General features: G+C 39.8%; 1 protein-coding gene across 2 annotated transcripts in view; it reads left to right on the forward strand.

Moving 5' to 3' along the window:
• The window catches only part of lama4 (laminin, alpha 4), a 39,604-nt gene that overhangs the window by 13,225 nt on the left and 6,557 nt on the right, over nt 1–19,822 (forward strand). For both annotated transcript variants that reach the window (XM_030405786.1, XM_030405785.1), the window contains exons 13-28: nt 1,746–1,939; nt 7,645–7,761; nt 8,210–8,358; nt 10,343–10,484; nt 10,565–10,658; nt 10,749–10,865; nt 11,591–11,776; nt 11,959–12,098; nt 12,495–12,659; nt 13,198–13,343; nt 14,811–14,973; nt 15,075–15,208; nt 15,871–16,042; nt 17,664–17,795; nt 17,897–18,039; nt 19,372–19,501. In XM_030405786.1, the coding sequence (XP_030261646.1) occupies nt 1,746–1,939; nt 7,645–7,761; nt 8,210–8,358; nt 10,343–10,484; nt 10,565–10,658; nt 10,749–10,865; nt 11,591–11,776; nt 11,959–12,098; nt 12,495–12,659; nt 13,198–13,343; nt 14,811–14,973; nt 15,075–15,208; nt 15,871–16,042; nt 17,664–17,795; nt 17,897–18,039; nt 19,372–19,501 (2,324 nt within the window). The remainder of the gene's footprint in view (nt 1–1,745; nt 1,940–7,644; nt 7,762–8,209; nt 8,359–10,342; nt 10,485–10,564; nt 10,659–10,748; nt 10,866–11,590; nt 11,777–11,958; nt 12,099–12,494; nt 12,660–13,197; nt 13,344–14,810; nt 14,974–15,074; nt 15,209–15,870; nt 16,043–17,663; nt 17,796–17,896; nt 18,040–19,371; nt 19,502–19,822) is intronic.

The raw sequence follows: 19,822 nt of genomic DNA on the forward strand, positions 1-19,822 counted from the left end.
GGTAGGGCATTTCAGGGGGGAACATCCCCTTTGTTAGCAAAACACATCACCCCAGTTCACTCGCTATCACTCTCCAACGCCCCAAAGGTTACTCACAGGTGGATCCAAATGACTGACTGACTTTTTGAATTAATCATATGCAACTTCTCATTTGTAAGCCACCAAAAAATTCCAAAACAGCGGCAATATTTTTCAAGCTTGAATGCAAAAAAAAAAAAAAAAAAAAAAGAATAGAAACATGCCTGGAAAAGGTCAATTTGTCCAGTCATCTGTTTGAGTGAGGGAGAAAAATAGTGATCTGATAGTGCTGAAATTACAGTACATCTGTCCCTTGAAAGGCAGTAGGCTAATGGACCACTATGAACATTTACAGCAGCTGTACTTAGGCTTAGTGGTGCATTAAGCCAGATGCTAAACACAACATTGCTAACTTTCTTATTGTTCACAACATAAATCTGACAAATGTGATGTTTAGCAGACAATATTTATCGTGGTCACCATCTTAATTTGATGTGTTAGCATGCTAAGGTTTTTAATTAGCACTAAAAAATAAAGTAGTCTGCAGGAGAGGCTGATTTGTGTATGCTTAGTTTTGCAGATATTTGGTCATCAATATTATTGGACCATTGATGGTAAGATAGTGAAGCCAAAAGACAGTGAGTGTTATGGTTAGTATATGGACAAATGCAGGAAACCAGGAATAGTGACTTGTGGGGCCAAATGTATAAACCATGCATACAAATTAAAAGTGTACGTAGGGCATGTTCGGCACAGGTTTCCAAATGCAGAATACCCTATTCTATATTGGTCTGCAAAATTACACGTGTTCTTCAACTGCTTCTTCACTTCTAACAATTCTCCTCAACACTAAGCTAAATATTTGCCCTTTATACGCATACCAGGTCATTGGGGGAGTGTTGAGAGCCATTTATAGTGAATTGTGGGGATAGTCAGACAGCTCATGCATGTTTGTAAGCATTTTTCCCGTTTTGTGTGTACACAGATTTCTACACCTGAATATACACAGAATTGTATACGTTTAGTCCATATAGTTTAATAATGAGACTCAATAGAAACAGAGCACGACTAGCAATATCACCAAAACATCCCTCTACAAAGCCTCTGGCGGATCCACTGATATTTCAGAAACAGGGCAGGATAATATCTGGATGAGCAGTAGACTTAGTCCAACTCAAATTCAGTGGAGTGGAGTTGGCTGATCAGACAAGAATGGGTGGTGACAGAGCAGGTAGAAATGAGCCTGGTATGCAAAACTAGCTTTATGATATTATTTAGTTTCATTTTGATTAGATTATTTAAAATACAACACTGTTGAAAGATGATAGGTGCTGCTTCAAATGAATAGCTCATAGTAAAACAGCATTGCAGAATTCTCCTTAATGACTTAAGTAGATAGGGACTTAAAATCCAATCTAAAATCCAGACTTAAAATACAAAATAAAGATTTCAAATGATGTTACAAGCTTGTGTCCACATTTTAAACCAGGTGTGCACACGCTTTTAGTTTTGGATGCGCAATCATATATACACATAGATGAAGATGCAGTACACATTTAGATTGCATTGTAGCATCTGCAGGGGTCCAATTACAAACCGATATTTGACTTTGACTCAGCAATGGAGTATCAGATATGGTGTCTACAGCAGAAAGTCAAATCATTCAAATGTGACACAAATTATGATATTGTGAAATAATGGCTTGTGTTTCTGAATTGTGTTTCCAGTACTGAGGCGTGTTCGTCAGTTGGAGAAGAAGTTGATGACCACAGATGGCCGCCTTCCACCTGTCAGGGAGGACCTGTCCGGCTTTTTAACCAAGCTGTCTGACGCTCAGGAGTTTCTCCACAGTGCAGCCAGCACCATCCAGGAGACGGACAACAGGAACAGAGCCAACATCCTCAAATTCCAGAGGAATGAGGTGATTTCCCATGACCCCCCCACAGTCCTGTTAAAGAGCCTTCCTGCCTGTTGTGAGGGAGTGTGCTCATCTTCAGAGTGCTGTCTGCTTTAACTACTCTAACAATGTTCAAACAGGGTTGAGATTTGCCTCTTCACACTGGTGCCTGGCTTGAAAAGACGCAAGAGCCTATTATGAACGTGCATTGTACAATTGCAGAAGGCCGCAGTGAGAGAGAAATCTGGTTGCTGAGAACGAAAACAGAAAGCCATCTGTGGGAGTTTTGGATACTTACATTCAGAGGAGGCAAACACTTGGGGGGGGAGCAATGATGCAATACAGTTTTTTCCCTCATGATGATATCCAGAGCCTTCACACAGAAACATTTACTTTATTTTCCCAGCCCACTGCTCAACACATAAAAAATATTCATCTTAATTTCAAGAAGGAAACCCACTGGCAAGCATTTAGACTCCTTAAAACCACTATTTAGTATGTTAGCTAGACAGCCTGAGGAAAGAGGCTGCTTTGTATTCTGGTGATATTGCAGTGAATACTTCTGTAACTTTTTCCAGGTGGAAGCAGGGTGAAAAGACGTGGCCGGGTGGGCATTGTCTTTTAGAATTCTTTGGGCTCTGTAACAACAGATGCAACAGATGCAACAGACCACAGATGCCGCAGTTCTATGTAGGAACTACTTTCTTTCCATGTCACTGTGCAGAAGGAAGTGTCCATGGTCAAGGCAATAGCTAACCAACACTGCTTTTCCAAAAAAATGTGTGGTTCTAGACAGGTTTTTTAAACGTGGGTACAAAGCTCAAAATTGACTATTGACCCCATTCCCACTTTCGCATGCAAGGTACATCAGTGATGTCATGTTTCATGTCACGAATACACCGGAAACAGTTGTAATAATAGAGAAAACAACAATAGACTGATTTCGAAAGAAGCATCTTTAAAACGGTGGATAAATTATTTTGAGTGTCACAACCCTCGCAAATGCCTCGCTTCAATTAAAGTCTTACAATTAAATGATTTTATCCCCCTTCAAGTTAACCAGGTGAGAGACTGGAAGTTAGCCAACTTGGTCTGTGATCCAGGTATTTCACAGCCGGGAAATACATTTTTGGGCTTCAAAACACCACTGAGCAGCTTTCGTGGGAATAAATGCGGCTCCGCCTCCATCACTGTGTCCAGTAATAAAACATCCATCAATAGGTGCATTTCAAATTCTTTTTAATATAGATTTTTATTTACGCGCAGTGTTGGGAAGATTACTTTGGAAATGTAGTTGGTTACAATTACAAGTTACCCTGTTGAAAATGTAATAGTAGTGTAACTATTTCAATTACTTTCTCAAAGTAATGTAACTAATTACATTTGATTACATTTTGATTACTTTTCTTAATTTTGAATGAAATCTCTCAACTGCTAACCATTTTCACATTTTAAGACCTATAGTGTGATAAGCCTTTCAGTTCAAAGGTTTAACCATATATTATGAGTCTGACCTTAGGCCTGTACTGCGAAGAGGCTCACTTCCTCACTAAATGGAGCGACAACAGGCTGATTTCAGCCAAGAGGAGCAGGTTGTTTTAATGGAGAGAGTATGAGCGATACAAAAAAGCCTGATCACAGCCTGAAGCAACAGTGTTGCTCCAAATATGACAAGAGGAGGCTGATTTTAATTTCTGACAGCTCTACATTGAGCTGCTTTTAAATATGAAGCTTTAGAGCAACAACAACTGTTGTTTTGAACTGTGTTTTATATTGTTTTCATATATTTCACTGATCGCAATTATAAAATGCCAGTGTGTGTTTTATTGAAAGCGAGGCTGGGTGTGCGTATGAAAATAGGTTACAGTGGGTTTTTTAGGTGCTGTAGCTACAAGCAAATCTCATGTTGTCTCTGTACAAAGACCTTCTTAAATGTGAGAAAACAGAGTAGACCTACTCAGGATTTGCGTTTGGGCAACACATAACAGGCGAAACAATTAATTTATTCATCGCCACGACATTAAGTTAAAGTATCTGTCCCGCTGCGAGCGCACAACTTCTTTCAGTGGTGACTGACTGTATATAAAAGTAAATAAATGACCTTCTGACGCGAGTCGGATCAACAGCTGAGCAGCGTATCCCCTCAGCTGAACATCTGTAGGCGGAGACGCTCAGAGAGAAAGTAAACAGCAGCGGATCAGCGCGATCTCTCCCTCCTTACAAATGCTCCGTTCTGATCCAGCTCGACTGGACTTTCAAAGTAAAGGTGACGTCAGCTGTAAATGAGTTGAATAGTGAAATAGCGGCGCTTTTATAACCGATTTTATGATTAAACTCTGAACAGAACCTGGTCGGGACCAGGTTATGAGCTAAGCATAAGTTACCATGGTGATCTAGCCGGGTAAAAAGAGAGCCACCTTTGTAATACGGGGAAGCCTGGCTTCTGTCTGTATTAAGTGTTTTTTGTATTTCCAGCCCAGGAACATCTTGTGCGCCGCCGACACTGTTGCTGCTGAGTCTGACTGCCGCCGTACGGTTTGTCGGTTGAGTCGAATGGCACGTGACCAGAGAGAGCCAATAATAAGCGTCAGATTTGGAAGGAGGATGTTGATATGAAAAAAACTAAAAACAAACATGAATCCAGGGGGGCGAAAAACTATTTAATAAATCCGAGCTTTGGCGGCGATTTTTCAAATGTAACTTAAGTCGTAATCATTGAAATTTCCAAAAGCAACTGTAATTTAATTACATATTTTCTCCCAGTAATGTAACGGATTACAATTACGTACATTTTGTAATTAAATTACGTAACGTCGTTACATGTAATTCGTTACTCCCCAACACTGTTTACGCGCCACCAACAGATTATGATCACACATCATTACTTAGCGCCACAGAATTTACTGTGAGTCCTTTTTGGAGACTTTAGTCTTTAGACCTGAGTCTTCCATTTAGATCAAAGCCGAGCCAAGCCGAGGTGATTGAAACCTGTTTCTACTGCAGAGTCGATTGACCTAGGTGTAAATGCTGAGTTTTCACATTCCCATTGCAAACAATAGCCTGATCTGAGTGTGTTTAAGTGGGATTTTTGACAGTGGAAAAAGGGTTTAAGCTAGCTAATGTCATCTTGCTTTGCCAAGGAGAATGTTATTAATGTTGACATCACACCAGCACAGTTGAATGAGAGTGGTGACACTCCCATAGACTCTTTTTGGAATTGGAAAAAGAAGAAGCGAAGCATGTTATGAGGCTGCCTATAGTACCAAAGACTAAATATTTCCAGGACTGAACCCCATTCATTGTCAGTCCCAAGCATGCTGGCTGGTAATATGATAGGGACTGCATTTTGTTGACATTGTAACACATTAACTTACCTGTCATGAATCTACACAATAATGGTGTTATGTCCCTTTGTTACGTCTACGGGAAACAGGGAACAGCAACACAACAAATCAAGACATTTAGACAGGGAAAGTGGTTGAAAAAATTATTTATTGATGTGAACTTAACACATAACTTGCCAAGGTTTACTAATGTGGGGGAGAAAGATTGAGGTGGAGTGCCAAAGCAATGCAATCAACAAAACAAAACAGACAACCTGTCTGTCTTGTCTAATTAAACGGTTATTCTGTCAGTTATCAGATTTAAGATCATAGTGTGTTAAACAGGCCCCAGCTTTGCTTCCAGCTGTTGTGGTCCAAGAATGAAATGGCCATTTTCATTCCTTGTATGCCTTTCCATTACTTTAGTAAAGGTAAATCTTTGTCTCATCAGCCCATAAAACTTTGTCCCAGAACTTTTGAGCCACATCTCTGTACTTCAAATCCAATCTGGCCTTACTATTCTTATTGCTAATTAGTGGTTTGCATTTTCTGGTGTAGCCTCTGTACTTTTGTTCTTAAAGTCTTCTGCAAATGATGGATTGATACCTTCACTCCTGCCCTCTGGAGGTTGTTGGTGATGTCACTGACAGCTGTTTTCGGGTTTCTCTTTACAGCTCTCAAAATGTTTCTGTAATCAACTGCTGATGTTTCCTTGGTCTACCAGTTCGATGTCTGTCGATTCATTCCAAATGATTGTACTACAATGTTTGTGTGATGGCTCTGATTGATTTTCCATCTTCTCTCAGCTTCAAAATTGCTTGCTTTTCTCCCATAGACAGCTCTCTGGTCCTCATGTTGTATACTGTTTAAACTATAAATGCAGTGTGCAAAGGCAAAACCCAAAGCTGAGACTTAGAGAAGACATGCAGTGCTATTTATTGTTTGAATAGTCAATGTTATAGAACACACCTGGGCAACAAAATACACCTGTCAGTCACATGTTCCAATGTTTTTGCCCACTTGAAAAATGGGTGGGTTTAAACAAAAAGTTTTTTAACAGATCTAGATGTAAATACCTGGAAATGGACGCCAACATACTGATCTCTTGTCTCATATTCATTGTTTGAGTGCTATATGGTGTTGGTGAGTTCAAAGAGTATCACCACTCTTATATTGAAAGGTGCTGCATCACACACTGTTCCAGCACAAGCACCTTGGCCATAAGTAGACGCATTTTTGGGAAATTTGAGCACCATCCAGTTCCATTATATTGGAGATAACGCCAACATGTTTCCAAGCCTCTATAAGTTTCTATTTATTAATAATAATAGTCTAGAGAGGTGTAGAAACCTTGTGCTTCCTGCCAGGTAGGGAAATGGTTTATTTGTTGATTTGTTCTTTTTTATTTGGATCCAGGAACTTGTCATCATGTCCTGGTTTACATAATGGCTCTGTTGTCCACTAGAACTGAATTATGAATTGTGTATGTCAGTATATGTGTGGCTATGTTTTTGTAATTGTGTGAAAAAATGCTGCCAGGAGTGGGGATTTCCATTATCAGGGTCTCGGCTGTAAATCAGTGCCAACCAAACACAGAGCCTCTCCCAATCTGGGACTCTTTCTAGCCTCAGTACAGATTGGTCAACACTAGCTGCAGCCACAGTGTACAAACTGCTGGGTTACTACAGCCAAATGAAATGATCTCATCATTGTGCCATCTTCAGCCGTGCAGTCATATTATCAAAACAAAGATGTTGTGGATATATGCCACAAATCACTTACACTAGGCCACAAGGCTGCCCCATTATTACAGTTTACCTTTAGTCAATTCCACCATGGTGTAATACAAGCTTAAATTGTATCCCACAATTCACCATGGACAGCCAAATACAAACTAAAATTTAAATCTTACTGGAAATCTTAGGCTACTAGAAAAGAAATATGGCGAAAACATGAGTGTGCTCACTTAAACTTACAGCAAGAGTCTCAAACTCAAATTATCTTGGGACCACTGTTGGTATTGTCATCTCATAGGAGGGTCACTAGTTCAAGTACTACAAGAAACATTGAGGACAACAATGTAAACATCTTGGCCAGAGAAGACAGATGGTTTGAAAGAGGAGTAAAAGAATCCATCTATGTCAAACTGGAAAACAAATGTGGTCTGCAGACTTAACACACAGATATGACAGTGGTATCTTTCTCCTCATCAACTCCCTGAAAGAAAGCCAAAACATGTGTTGCCCAAATGATAAACTACACTAAACTTGTGATGATGTGTTTTGAGTCCAGCTGGAGATCCATTTTCTCATTTCATATCTATCTCTACTGTATCCTTTCTATTAAAGACAACAAATAGTACAGTTGAATTGTGGATAAATTTGATCTTGTTTCCTTGTGACCCAGGCTAAGCAGCAGAGGCTGGCAGATGACCACGATACTGTCAACAAAACACTGGATACAGCCCGAGGTTTCATCTCTGAAACAAAGAGGACTGTGGTTGAGGTGGATGCTATAGTGCAGGTGAGGCCTACATAACTGTGAGGAAACAATGGCTGTCAGGAAGACACATGGTGGTTTCATAATCTTGGGTCAACAGTGAGAGCAGAACAATCTCCCTGCTGCCCAATGATGCTTAGGTTTTCTTTATAGTTTACTGAATTAAGAAGTATGTATCATGATATAATAGACGTGATATGGTTCTGCAATATCTCTGCCTCATGCATAGAATTTAGTCATGAAATGGAATCCCGAGATGCACCTTATGTCAGATTCTAAACTGGCCGATCTGATTTGGAAGCAATTTGTGGATTGCTTAAGACTGAATAAGCTGTGTTGTCAAACAGCTCTCTCTTTTGAGTCCTCCACTTTACGCACAAGGATCCTGTGAATGGGAATGAAATGATGAGCAGTAAAATGTCATTGCAAATAGTATGTATATGGATCTGTGTGTTTGCATGTGACTATACAGAACGTGACCGAGTACCATGCAGCAATTGATGGCGCCAGCCAAAAGCTGATAGAGAAGACTGAGAGACTCTCTCTGGCTGACAGAGATCTGGTGCAGAGGGCTGACGAGCACGCTGAGGAACTGGAGAATCAGGCCAACCAACTGGAGGAGTGAGTAATAGGCCTATGAGTTACAAATAATCACACTGATGACAAAAAAGCAAAAGCATCAATCATTTCTCGAAACCTTTCTACCCTGTCTGTGGCACTGAGCACCAAGCCCACTGGATCCTGCCAAAGACATAAACCTTGAAAAAATTAAATATTCCATCTGGTTTAATTTTGAAAAACAGCTCAATATCATTCTGAAATGGGACTGTCATTTGGAGAAAACTTTCCTGAAAGCAACATTATGTAACCATTTTTTAACCATAAAATAAAATCTTCAAAATCATCATGGTGCAGTGTTTTGTAATAGGGGTGAATGGTGTCTTTGTCACAGCCACAGCCACTCTGCTCCCCTATTGCATGTTTCAACAGTATGTAACCTCTGTCAGAGGGTAGGGTCACAGCGTTACATAAATGTTTACCTCAAGAGATAAGTTTTCAACTACATTTACAGATGCTGGATATATGTCAGTGGTGTTGCACTCAGAAACTGTAGGGGGGTTTCTTTAAACAGGAGCACTGTTTATACAACCATTTTCAGTCCCTGATTAATACAAATTTGGTGTACTAGCAACACAGCACACCCACAGTGGAATATAATTGATTATCTTGTCATAATTTCAATGTTCTGCTGGGAAATCTTGGGTCATAGTATTCATCTGGATGCCACTTGACACCCACCCAAACAGCACTCCACAATGGCAGTGCCCCACTAGCAGGATAATGTGCCCTTACACAACAAACCTCTGTGGATTAAAAAAACATTTAACCCTAACCCTAACCCTGGGTAGTTCAACATCTAGCCCCATTCACATTGCCCCTTGAGTCTAGGAATCATGCGCCGATTTTCTGCATCGTCCTCTCTGTTAAAGTTTCAGATGCGGACAAGTGGGAAAGTTTCACTGCGGCTCTGATGCCTCCGGATGTAGTATCAGAGCAATGACTGTAAAAGCAATGTTACATGACCAAACAACAGTAACGTGGTAACTGGTAGTGTCTTCGGCAAATTTAATGAGGAGAAAAATACCATAGATATACGTGGCAAAGCCTCTGTCTGTAATCCTGCCTATCCTACTGACACTTCGTCACATGTCTGCCCGAAAAAAGCGTCTGCCCCTGGCAAAAACTTTAACTCACCATGTGTTTGTCTCCTTCCACTATTGTTTTGCTATAGTTACTGACTTCAGTGAACTTTCCCCCAGAAACCAGCATTCCTCCCTGTGAGTGAGAGAGTCAGTCCTGTTTACTGCTGGCAATTATGTTATTAAGAGCAGGAACGTAACTTAGCCACTTTCCAGGATGCATGGTGGGTAACGATCTCAATCGTCAACACATTATAAATGCATCCATTTGATGATAAACCTCCTGTTTAACAGGAGGACACCGGGGAAACCACACAGACGTGAACATCATGACATGTTCCGTCAAACCTCTTTTAGATCTGCAGTGCTGGCATGCTGTATAAATTGACACACTGTGGTGTGGCTTTCAGGCCAGAGCTGCTTGGTTCTGTGTGAACAAACAAATGTGGAGAATTAGCGAGCCTTTGCTGCGGAGAGAATGTGTGAAAAGGGCTACTGTCTCACTTAAGTCCAATGGTCACCTACTGACCAGCCCCCTGGCACAATGTATACACTGACGTGTCCACATCCACCATCTCTTGAGCTCCACAAGCTCATGCCTACCATCTGCCTCTCTCTCTCTCACTCAAACACACACACACACACACACACACACACACACACGCACACAAGTGCTTGTTTGTTTGATGCCAAGGTGACCTGAATACTCACATGATAATTCTCTGTAGGTTTGTGACTATGAACAAACCTTTAATCATTACTGTAATTTGATCAGTTGTCGATATAAAAATAAAAGTGCAGCTTGAATTCAATATTAGTTCAATGAGCACTGGGGATTCTTGTAGTATGCACAATATCACAGCGCTCACATTAGACTGTAACATCCATCATCCTTTCTCCTCCAGGGATCTGAGAGAGAGTGATGCCAATGGCTTTGTGCAGAGAGCCATAAGTGCTGCCAACGTCTACAACAACATTGTGAAATACATCGATGATGCCAATATCACCTCGCTCACCACCCTCAACTTATCCCAAAGAGCTGAAGATGTATGTAAAATGTCTGAAATACACAGCACGCATACACTGTATAACATGTCTATAACTTTGTTATGTGCTCTGTGTTTTAGGCCATCACTGGAATCAATGTGCAGCTTGGGCATCTGCTGACACGGAGCAACAATGTTTTTAAAGAGTCTGTTTCACTGCGCTCAGATCAAATTGGTACGGGGATTCCATTGAAAGACATATCTGTCAAATATATTATATTATATTGGATGTCCCTTTGATGGTTACTGTATTTCTGTGTGTCAGAGATAGAAACTGAGGTGGAGGACAAGTTGAAATACATTGAGGAGACCAAGGAGACCATGGATAAAAATACCAACAAACTTGCTGAAATAGTGGAGAGCATTAATGGAATTCACAGAGGTAAGACAATATGTAGTTAATATAAAGTTACGGTGTAACATTTGCCGCCAAACCCAGAGACAAATGTGAATATCTAAAAAGAAATAATCACATCTGTGTGTTAGTGCAGAGGGAGGTCGGCACTGTGTTTAGCCTAGCTTAGCACAAAAAATAGAATTAAAATGAAACAGATAGCTCGATGGAGCTTGCTAGTAATTTCCTCTGTCAAGTGCATCCTGTTCTTTTAATGTTGACATTAAAGGATTTTCTCACATACTTCTAGCTATGCTAATGTATTGCTGGCAGTGTCCCATTAACAAGCATAGTTCCAGACATGTCAGAGTGCTCTTTTAATATAACTAGTAAGATATGGCCAGAATTTTAACTTAAAGCTGCATGTTGAAGTATTCTTGAGCAAGATACTGAACCCAAACTTGCCTCTGATGAACAGGTTGGCACCCTGCATGGCAGCCTCTGCATTCAGTGTATAAATGTGTGAGTGAATGGGTGAATGTGACATGTGCTGAAAAGTGCTTTGAGCGGTCAGTAGACATGAAAAGCTCAATTTACTATTTATCACAGGAAACAACATTATTGCCATTATGTTAAAGAGATCCATGAACTGTGTTGCAGACATGTCTACTAAAGTTAGCATGCTAACCAGCTAAACATTGCCCAATCTGTTTACAGCGTTATCTTTCATATATCAGAATTTTGTCTTTCTCATCCTCTGCACACAATTTTAGACAGGACACCGCAGCGACTAGAGTTCACCCTAAATGTGGCTGAGGGAACTCTAAACCGCTCAGCAGAGGTACTTCAAAACATCTCCCCCATCACCAGTAAGGTGGAGGAGTGGGCCAACAACATGAGAAACAATGAATACTCTACAGCTGCTTATGAACAGGCCATCTTGTCTGCTGGGGAAGCAGGTATATTAACCACTGCAGTGTGCTCTGCAACACATATGTACATCTTGGATATTTTAAGTAGCTACCATAACAAACATGTATTAAGCCTGTGATAAATGTCATGCATGTTCTCACTTTCCAGTTTCCTTGTATATATCATCCAGTATAAATTCTTATTTCCTCTTATTCAATGTAATTTACAGTTGACAACCTGAATGTGCTTGTTCCTGAGCTGTTGGATAAGCTGAAGGTAGTTGAGGAGAAGAAGCCTGTCAACAATGTGACTACCAACATCATGAGGATCAGAGAGCTGATAGCCCAGGCCAGGAGTGTGGCCAAAAAAGTTAGTTCATCCCTTTGAACCTGCTTACAATATGGCTGATTTCAGGAAGTCAAATCTGGCTCGCTTTTAGACATGTTTACCACTTACTAAACATCAAGAATTCATGCAAGACCAAAAAAATGTTTTTATTGCATGTCTTAAGATTACTAGTCATCCATTGACTCTGGCTAGCTAGCATTACACTTTGAGTTCCAGTGAGTAATGAGACTCAAAAATTTACTTTTGGCATTGGGATTGTAGGACGCATCCCAATGCATCAGTTTTTGACAAGCTGGAAAACCCAGAGCATCGTTTTTTCACGAGTTGGGAATGACACTCAAAAATCAACTTTTCTTACAAATGGTCATTCTTACAATCTTACATACTTAAGTCATTCTTGTTCGCTTTCTACCCCAGGTCCAAGTGTCCATGAAGTTCAACGGTCAGTCCTCAGTGGAGGTTCACCCTCACAGCAACCTGGAAGAACTGAAGACAGTGACATCCATCAGCTTGTTCATGAGGGTGGACCCTGACAAGGATCCAATAGAGGACCGTTTCATCTTATATCTGGGAGACAGAAGTGTAAGAAATCTTAGGAAAACCAAATTTGTTGGTTTGATGTTTGGTTAATGAGTTACTTTAAAGCAAATGCCTACCAGGAAGAATTCAGAGTGAATATAGATGGAAGCCATTACATCAAGTAAAAAAGCTTTTGCATCTGTCTCTTTAATGACACTTCACCTAGTGATTTCACTGCCATTGTAATTAATGCAGTGGCATTTGCCTTTGTTTCTCATTGTCTAATGGCCTTAGCATGTGCACTATTAGACTTAGACTTAGACTTCTCTTTATTGATCCTTTTGGGATGACTCCCGCAAGGAAATTGGATTTCCAGCAGCTTACAAGTAGAAGATTAGATGTCAAAAATGAAGGATGTTGGTGTCCTCGATCCTTAAGGTGAATTCACATAAAATAATATCATCTCCCTGTTGGTAATTCATGCAGCAGTGGTGAAGCATTGTAAAATCATAGAAAAAAGGCCATTATGGGAAAATGAACAAGGTAGGAACTCACCATGATGCAACATATGATCAGGTTTTTCTGCTGTTTTTGCTTACAGGGTAGAAAAGACTACATTGGACTTGCCATCAAGAACGACAACCTGGTGTATGTGTACAACCTCGGCGGTGAAGATGTTGAAATCGCCCTGAGTTCAAAGCCTGTCAGCCAGTGGCCGGCAGTCTTCAACTACATTAAAGTAGAGAGGTAATTCAATTTAGAACTAATTAAATTAAACTTTAGGTCGTCTTCAAGAATCACTGCAACAAGCAGATTTGTTCAAGAGGCAAATTTAAGTGGTTAATAAAGCTTGTCAAATTATTTTTTCAAACAATTATAAGTTGAATGAATGTGAAATTTAATGTGTAATTGCAATCAACTACAATAGAAATATAAGATAAAATAAAAAAGATCAACAGTAGTGCTGACGTAGCAATGATCATGAAAGGCAGTGGAGAAGAAGAATGCCAATGTGTTTGTTAGAGCTCAAGGACAGACACAATACGTTTTGGTGAGTAATACTGAATGAAGACATAACTTTTGACTGTTTCAAATAAACTCCACAGAGCACCTTTAATCTATAATGTCAAACCATATCATTATCATCATGGCTTGCCAATTTACTTAAAACTGAAGTTTTTTTCTTCTTCTTTGTTTGTTTAGTCTTTCCCTTTGTCTTCTTTTTTTGCAGGGCTATGATTTTGATTGTTCCATTGTGTATCTGCTATAGATATACATTTTTTTGCTTCCTCGGGGCATCTTTTCAGGTTACTTTCCATAAGGGAATATCACCCACTATTATTCTCTAGCCTATCTCGTTCATCACATTCCCCTTCTCCAACCCCTTTTTAATCCCAGGCCACTTTGCTTTATCGTAGCTTCATACCAAATAATTCCTTTTCCTATTTCTGTCACAGCACAGTGCTGCTCTGATAACACATCTATAGCAACGCTGTCCAACAGTTCTACCTGTAGTTTTTTGGTGTTAAATTCTTCTTCCTACTCTTTGGTAACATTTCTGAGGACAAACCGTAATGGAACACATAGCTTTATGTAGTAGTTTGGCAGCACTGATTATAGTAATAATTATGTGAATTATCTGATCTCACAGTAGATGCAGATTGATGCAGCGGCCATTTGCTCAAATTGTGTTACATTGTTGTTTTTTGGGCTTTACTGCTGAAACATGTACAGCCTATGTCAGAAATAAACTCATCAGCTTTGGAGAAGAAAGCGCAAGTTTTGGATTAAAGCAACATTTTGAGACGGTCACTGTCTATGGCATCTTTTGACTATCCTGCTAGACTGCCAAAGGGAGGAAGAGAGTTTTGATAAGAGTATTGCTAGTCCATCTTGGATTTTAAGGCTGCTCCTGGCCTCCCCTCCGGTGGCAGGGAAAAGAAATGGACAAGTGGGACACGCTGGTCAAACTACAGGAAGTCAGAAACTGTTGGGCTCACATCTTCAAAGAGACCGGTCTCCACCACAGCATTCTGAATCAAGCTGTAACACTCAACAGATGGACTGTGCTCCCAGCTGACTGAGCACACATGCTCACATGCACTCACAGTTGATCTGATGTTGAACATTTAATGTGAAATAGCAGACTGTATTATCGTCACAATCTTGTTGCCACCATTTAAAAGAAATCTCCATTGTGCTCTTTGCTTGCAGACTGGGCAGACATGGAAAAGTCTTCCTGACCATCCCCAGTCAGAGCTCTACAGACGAGCAGAAGTTTATTCAGAAGGGAGAGGCTCCAGGCACTGACTCACTGTTTGACATCGACCCAAAGGATATAGTGTTCTTTGTTGGTGGTGTCCCACCAGATGTCAGGGTAATGGCTTTTTCCAAACATTCCTTGATACAAATGAATACTTATAAAATCATCCTGTTCTTCCTAAATGATGACATGTTTGTTTTTGTTTAATTACACAGCTTCCACCTCCACTGAGTCTTGCTCCTTTTGTGGGCTGCATCGAGTTGGGTTTGCTGAACAACGATGTTATCAGTCTGTACAATTTCAAACAGACTAAAAAAATCGATGTCATTACATCAACGCCGTGCCCCAGGTACAGATTTGCATGGCCGAATTAACCAATTGAAATGAAGGGCTCTAGGGCAAATAATTGCTGTTGGGCCCCTACTAGCCCCCCACCTGTCACTTTCTGTATGGTCTTTGCTCCCTTCAATTCATCTTGAATGGCATGCACACAGCAGATCAGAGAGTTAGCCTCTGGTGATATAAATTGATAAACTTTATACAAAATTTGCAGAATGTGAGCACAATATAAATTATGTAATTATTAATACACCATGCACAAAAATAACATTTTACAAGCACCATTAATAACTTTAGTTGATAGTTATTTGACTGTTAACAGACAATGTATAAACATCAGCAACAACTTTATAAGTATCTAAAGATGAAATGCACAGTATTTACAGTATCAACTAGTTGCAAAGTATTATGAACATCAGTTGCAGGATTACATTAAACAGTTGCTTAATGAGTGGTTTCTAAACAAATATTCATTGTTGAACAGGCACATCAAATGACTAAAACGACCCACTGATACTCAGCAAACCTGGAACTTCTGGCTAATTCAGCCCTCTCATTTGACTTTTTATTGTTGTGTTACGGTATAAGAGATGCACACGAATGTATTGTTCGAAAAACAGACAATTTCAGAATGTTTTAAGTGTTAAATGATGTTTCTTCCTCTGGCCTCAGGTACAAGTTGGCTTTTTCCCAGAGTCGTGTTGCTAGCTACCTGTTTGATGGAACAGGCTACGCTCTCATCAATAACATTGAGAGGAGGGGCAAGTTTGGTGTCGTAACAAGATTTGATATTGCAGTGCGAACTGTCGCAAACAGCGGTGTCCTTTTCCTCATGGTCAATGGGGTAAGTCTAAAGACTACAAAAGACACATTTTGCACTGACATAAGAACAAGTCGGACAGCTCCAGTTGACTTTTCCTACAGAGAAGAAAAGAGAATTGACCATTGGTAGATGGAGTGTCACTGTGACCCACTTATTTGACAATATTTGACCTCAGTGTACTTAATTGAGATGATCTACATAAAAATGCCCACATATGCTGTTTTTTTTAAAATGTATACACTATAAAGTTAACTAAGCCGTGAAATTAGGAACATATTCCTGAAAATAAGAAAAATGATCTACCAATAGACCCAAAAATTTCACCTGCCAAGTAAAAATATCTGGTCTTAAAGAACCCACAGTTAAGTAGCTATTACTTGAATCAAGACTTGATTCAGGACAATTACAAGTGAAATACATAAAATATAAGCAACACATTCTTGATTCAAGTATTTCTTAGTTCTTAATCTTAGCACAATCTCAGAAAAAAAAAACATTTTTAAAATAAAATACCACATGTCCACATCTAAATTTGAACCCACAACCCTCAGACTAGTAGATATATTCACTTACCACTGTTGCTACCGTCCTAGCTAATGCGTCATATGGTGGCTTTCATAATAACAATAATAATAATAATAATGTCTATCAAAGGGCCTTACAGTTTGTTACAAATCATAAGATCCCATAAATAATGAGATGGATTGCCACGGCGCACTGATGACGGATTGCTATCTTGAGGCAGCAGAAGGTGACAGTGCCATAGACGAACAGTCCATTTCCTGATATTTAAAGAAAGCATCATTCAAACAATTAGATGCTTCTACACTGGCAATCATGTACTGTAACAAATTTTGTGGCACATTTAATCAACAAAACTGTTCCTCGCACGCAAATGTTGACAGATACACACATCCTTTCTGCCGCTGGAGGATCGCTGCACATAATGTCTTCAATATTTTCCTAATTAAGGACATATTTCACCCATCTCATCCCACCTGTTATTTATGATCCACGGACTGAGACCTGCACATACACAGAGGGACGCGCAGCAGCACTCCTCATCCTCCCCATCGTAATATCAGTTTATCTAATAATATTTAATATCAGATACTAAATGTTGAAGTACACCACATTTCTATAGTGCCGCAGTATCTCAATTGGCAAAGTGTGTGCCCCTTGTGTAGAGGCTGTGTTCTTGCAACAGTGGCCTAGGTTTTTACTCCACCTTTTGGCTCTTTGCTATCACAATATAGCAGTCAAATGGGCCAAAACATTTGAAAAGACATTCCAAATCCCTCAAGATTTATGGTTTTTATTTTACTTTTATTTACACATGTTGGCATACACATACACATTGCTGTCTGACATAGTTGCCAAGAAGTTTGAGCATACAACTCATGCCTATGCACTGAACTGCAAGGTTACTGTTTTGAATGCTGACTTTTGGTAAGGCAGTGTTAGGGAATTTCTGCATTTCCAGTAATTGCATTTCCGAGTTCACACTGCAGTTCTAGCAGGAAATGCATTTTCTAGTAACAACTGATACAGTGTAGAAAGAAACATATATTTATCTTTCTTTGCTCAGTTTAGCTGAAGTCTCACAGATGAATCTTAATGTATTTTGACCTCTACTTTTCAGGATAAATATTTCCTTTTAGAGTTAAGGAATGGCTTCCTGCGCTTAATGTACGACTTTGGCTTCAGCAGTGGGCCTCAACTTTTGGAGGAGAACTTACCAAAGCTGCAAATAAATGATGCACGATACCATGAGGTAGATTCTTTCTTCTGATTTAGCTTGTCAGACAATTTCAACTTGCACTTGTAAATGAGTTATGTGTTACTGTAACTGTTATTGTTGGGTTGTTTGCACAGGTATCAGTGATCTACCATCAGTCAAAGAAGGTTATCCTACTGGTGGACAAGAGCCATGTTAAATCGATGGAGAATCCAAAAACCACTCTACCTTTCTCAGATATCTACATAGGTGGGGCTCCCTCAAGCATTCTTAAATCCAGGTGAGTTTTTCTCCCCAGAAACCAGATGCATTACACTCAACACGACAGTGATCTGTTTCCAGGAACATGTTTCTCATGTGTAGACCAAAACACTGACAAATCCACAAAGAATTATTACCAAACTCTGCAGCTCTGCAGAACTTTTTAGACTTTTTAAGATCATTGAATTGTTTTACAACCCTCCCATTCTGTTCTCATCAACTCTGTTCCCAGCAGCAGCAGAAAGTTGTTTTCACCCAAAAGGAAAGGCCAGAAACATGACTCCAAATGATGTTGCTCTGTCCCTGCTGGATATGTTTGCTGACATGTGTTGTGAAGTTCTTCTGCCCCCAAGTGGCCCAAATTGCAGCTTTTAAAAAGAAATGTTGGAATTCACTTTCATTCACAAAAAAAAGGAAAATTCAATCATTATCTAGTCACCCACATGCTGATAGAAAGTCATCATCATCATCATCACCATCATGATCATTATCAAAAACAACCATTATTCAGGGAAAGAAATGTTTTACAATAATTCCCTGAATTCACATTCATACAGTCAATAAAAACAAAAAAAGAAGAGTAAAACAGCCAGCCATAAAAACAATGGAATACAGAATATAGACAAATAAATAACAGTACTATGTTCCATTTGTTTGATGTGAAAAAACTATAAAGCTAATTTATCAATCACGATATCTATATGTGGGACATCAAGGGACAGAAATCCTTGGGAGCAATTGCAATGACAAGTGGACTGGACACCTAGAAATGCCTTATGAATAAAAAGAAGGGCAATGTCTTTAGCCCTAACCCTTTCTGTTACTAAAAGAAGACCAACCAACAAAGTTGATCAACCAAAGTCGATGAGGTTTCGTTGTCCACAACACAACATTTCTTAAGCTTTACAGCAAAACAGTGTTGTTGCATTGTCCTAAACAACTGAAGAAGGTGGGGACTGGTTTTAAAAAGTAAAAAACAACTGAAAAAAAAAACAAAAAACATAAAATGGCTCCATACAGCTAGTCAGGCATTATCCAAGGCTCTAGAAAACCCAGAGATCCCAATATTGATCTGAAAAGACATTATTTACGTCTTTTCAGACCTCATGCACCAAATTCAGATGTGTGTGCTAACACTTTTTCGAGAGGAGGATTAAAACAACTGAGCAACTCATTTCAACTCATTGGTTCATGTTTGGCAGTCGTAGTTACTTTCCTTGACAGTAATAATTTGAGGCAAATATGTGACTCCTATAGGTTTAGAGCCCAACTGACACCACAAGAAGGATATATTTTACATACATATGTAGAATTTCACTATAAGATATTGACAGTATGTTTATCACCACAGGCCTGAGCTGGCTGCTGTCACAGGCCTGAAAGGTTGTGTGAAAGGTTTCCAGTTCCAGAAAAAAGACTTCAACTTGCTGGAGGAGCCTGGCACAATTGGCATCAGCAGCGGCTGCCCTGAGGAGTCCTTTGTAAGTGCTCCCTCCACCACTACAGACTTTAACTGCATATGTCCTTTGGGATCAGTGCCAAATTTGAATGAGATGAAGATTGCACACATAGGCTTCTGTGTGACACCAAAGTGGCACAATGAGCAGCGCAAGTGTCATTGTGCCACTTTGGTTAGTTTCAGAATGACGCAGGTGTAATTTTCACTTCAGCGCCCATGTTGTGTAAAAAGCAAATGCACTTGTGCCCATCTGTGCGTCACTGGGCATGTTGGTCTCAAAATTAGGTTTGTTCAGACACACTGATGGTGGATTGCTTTCTTTAGGTAGCAGAAAGCGACTGTG

The sequence above is a fragment of the Sparus aurata genome, chromosome 22 (genome assembly GCF_900880675.1).
Source record: "Sparus aurata chromosome 22, fSpaAur1.1, whole genome shotgun sequence".
NCBI classification, from domain to species: Eukaryota; Metazoa; Chordata; class Actinopteri; order Spariformes; family Sparidae; genus Sparus; species Sparus aurata.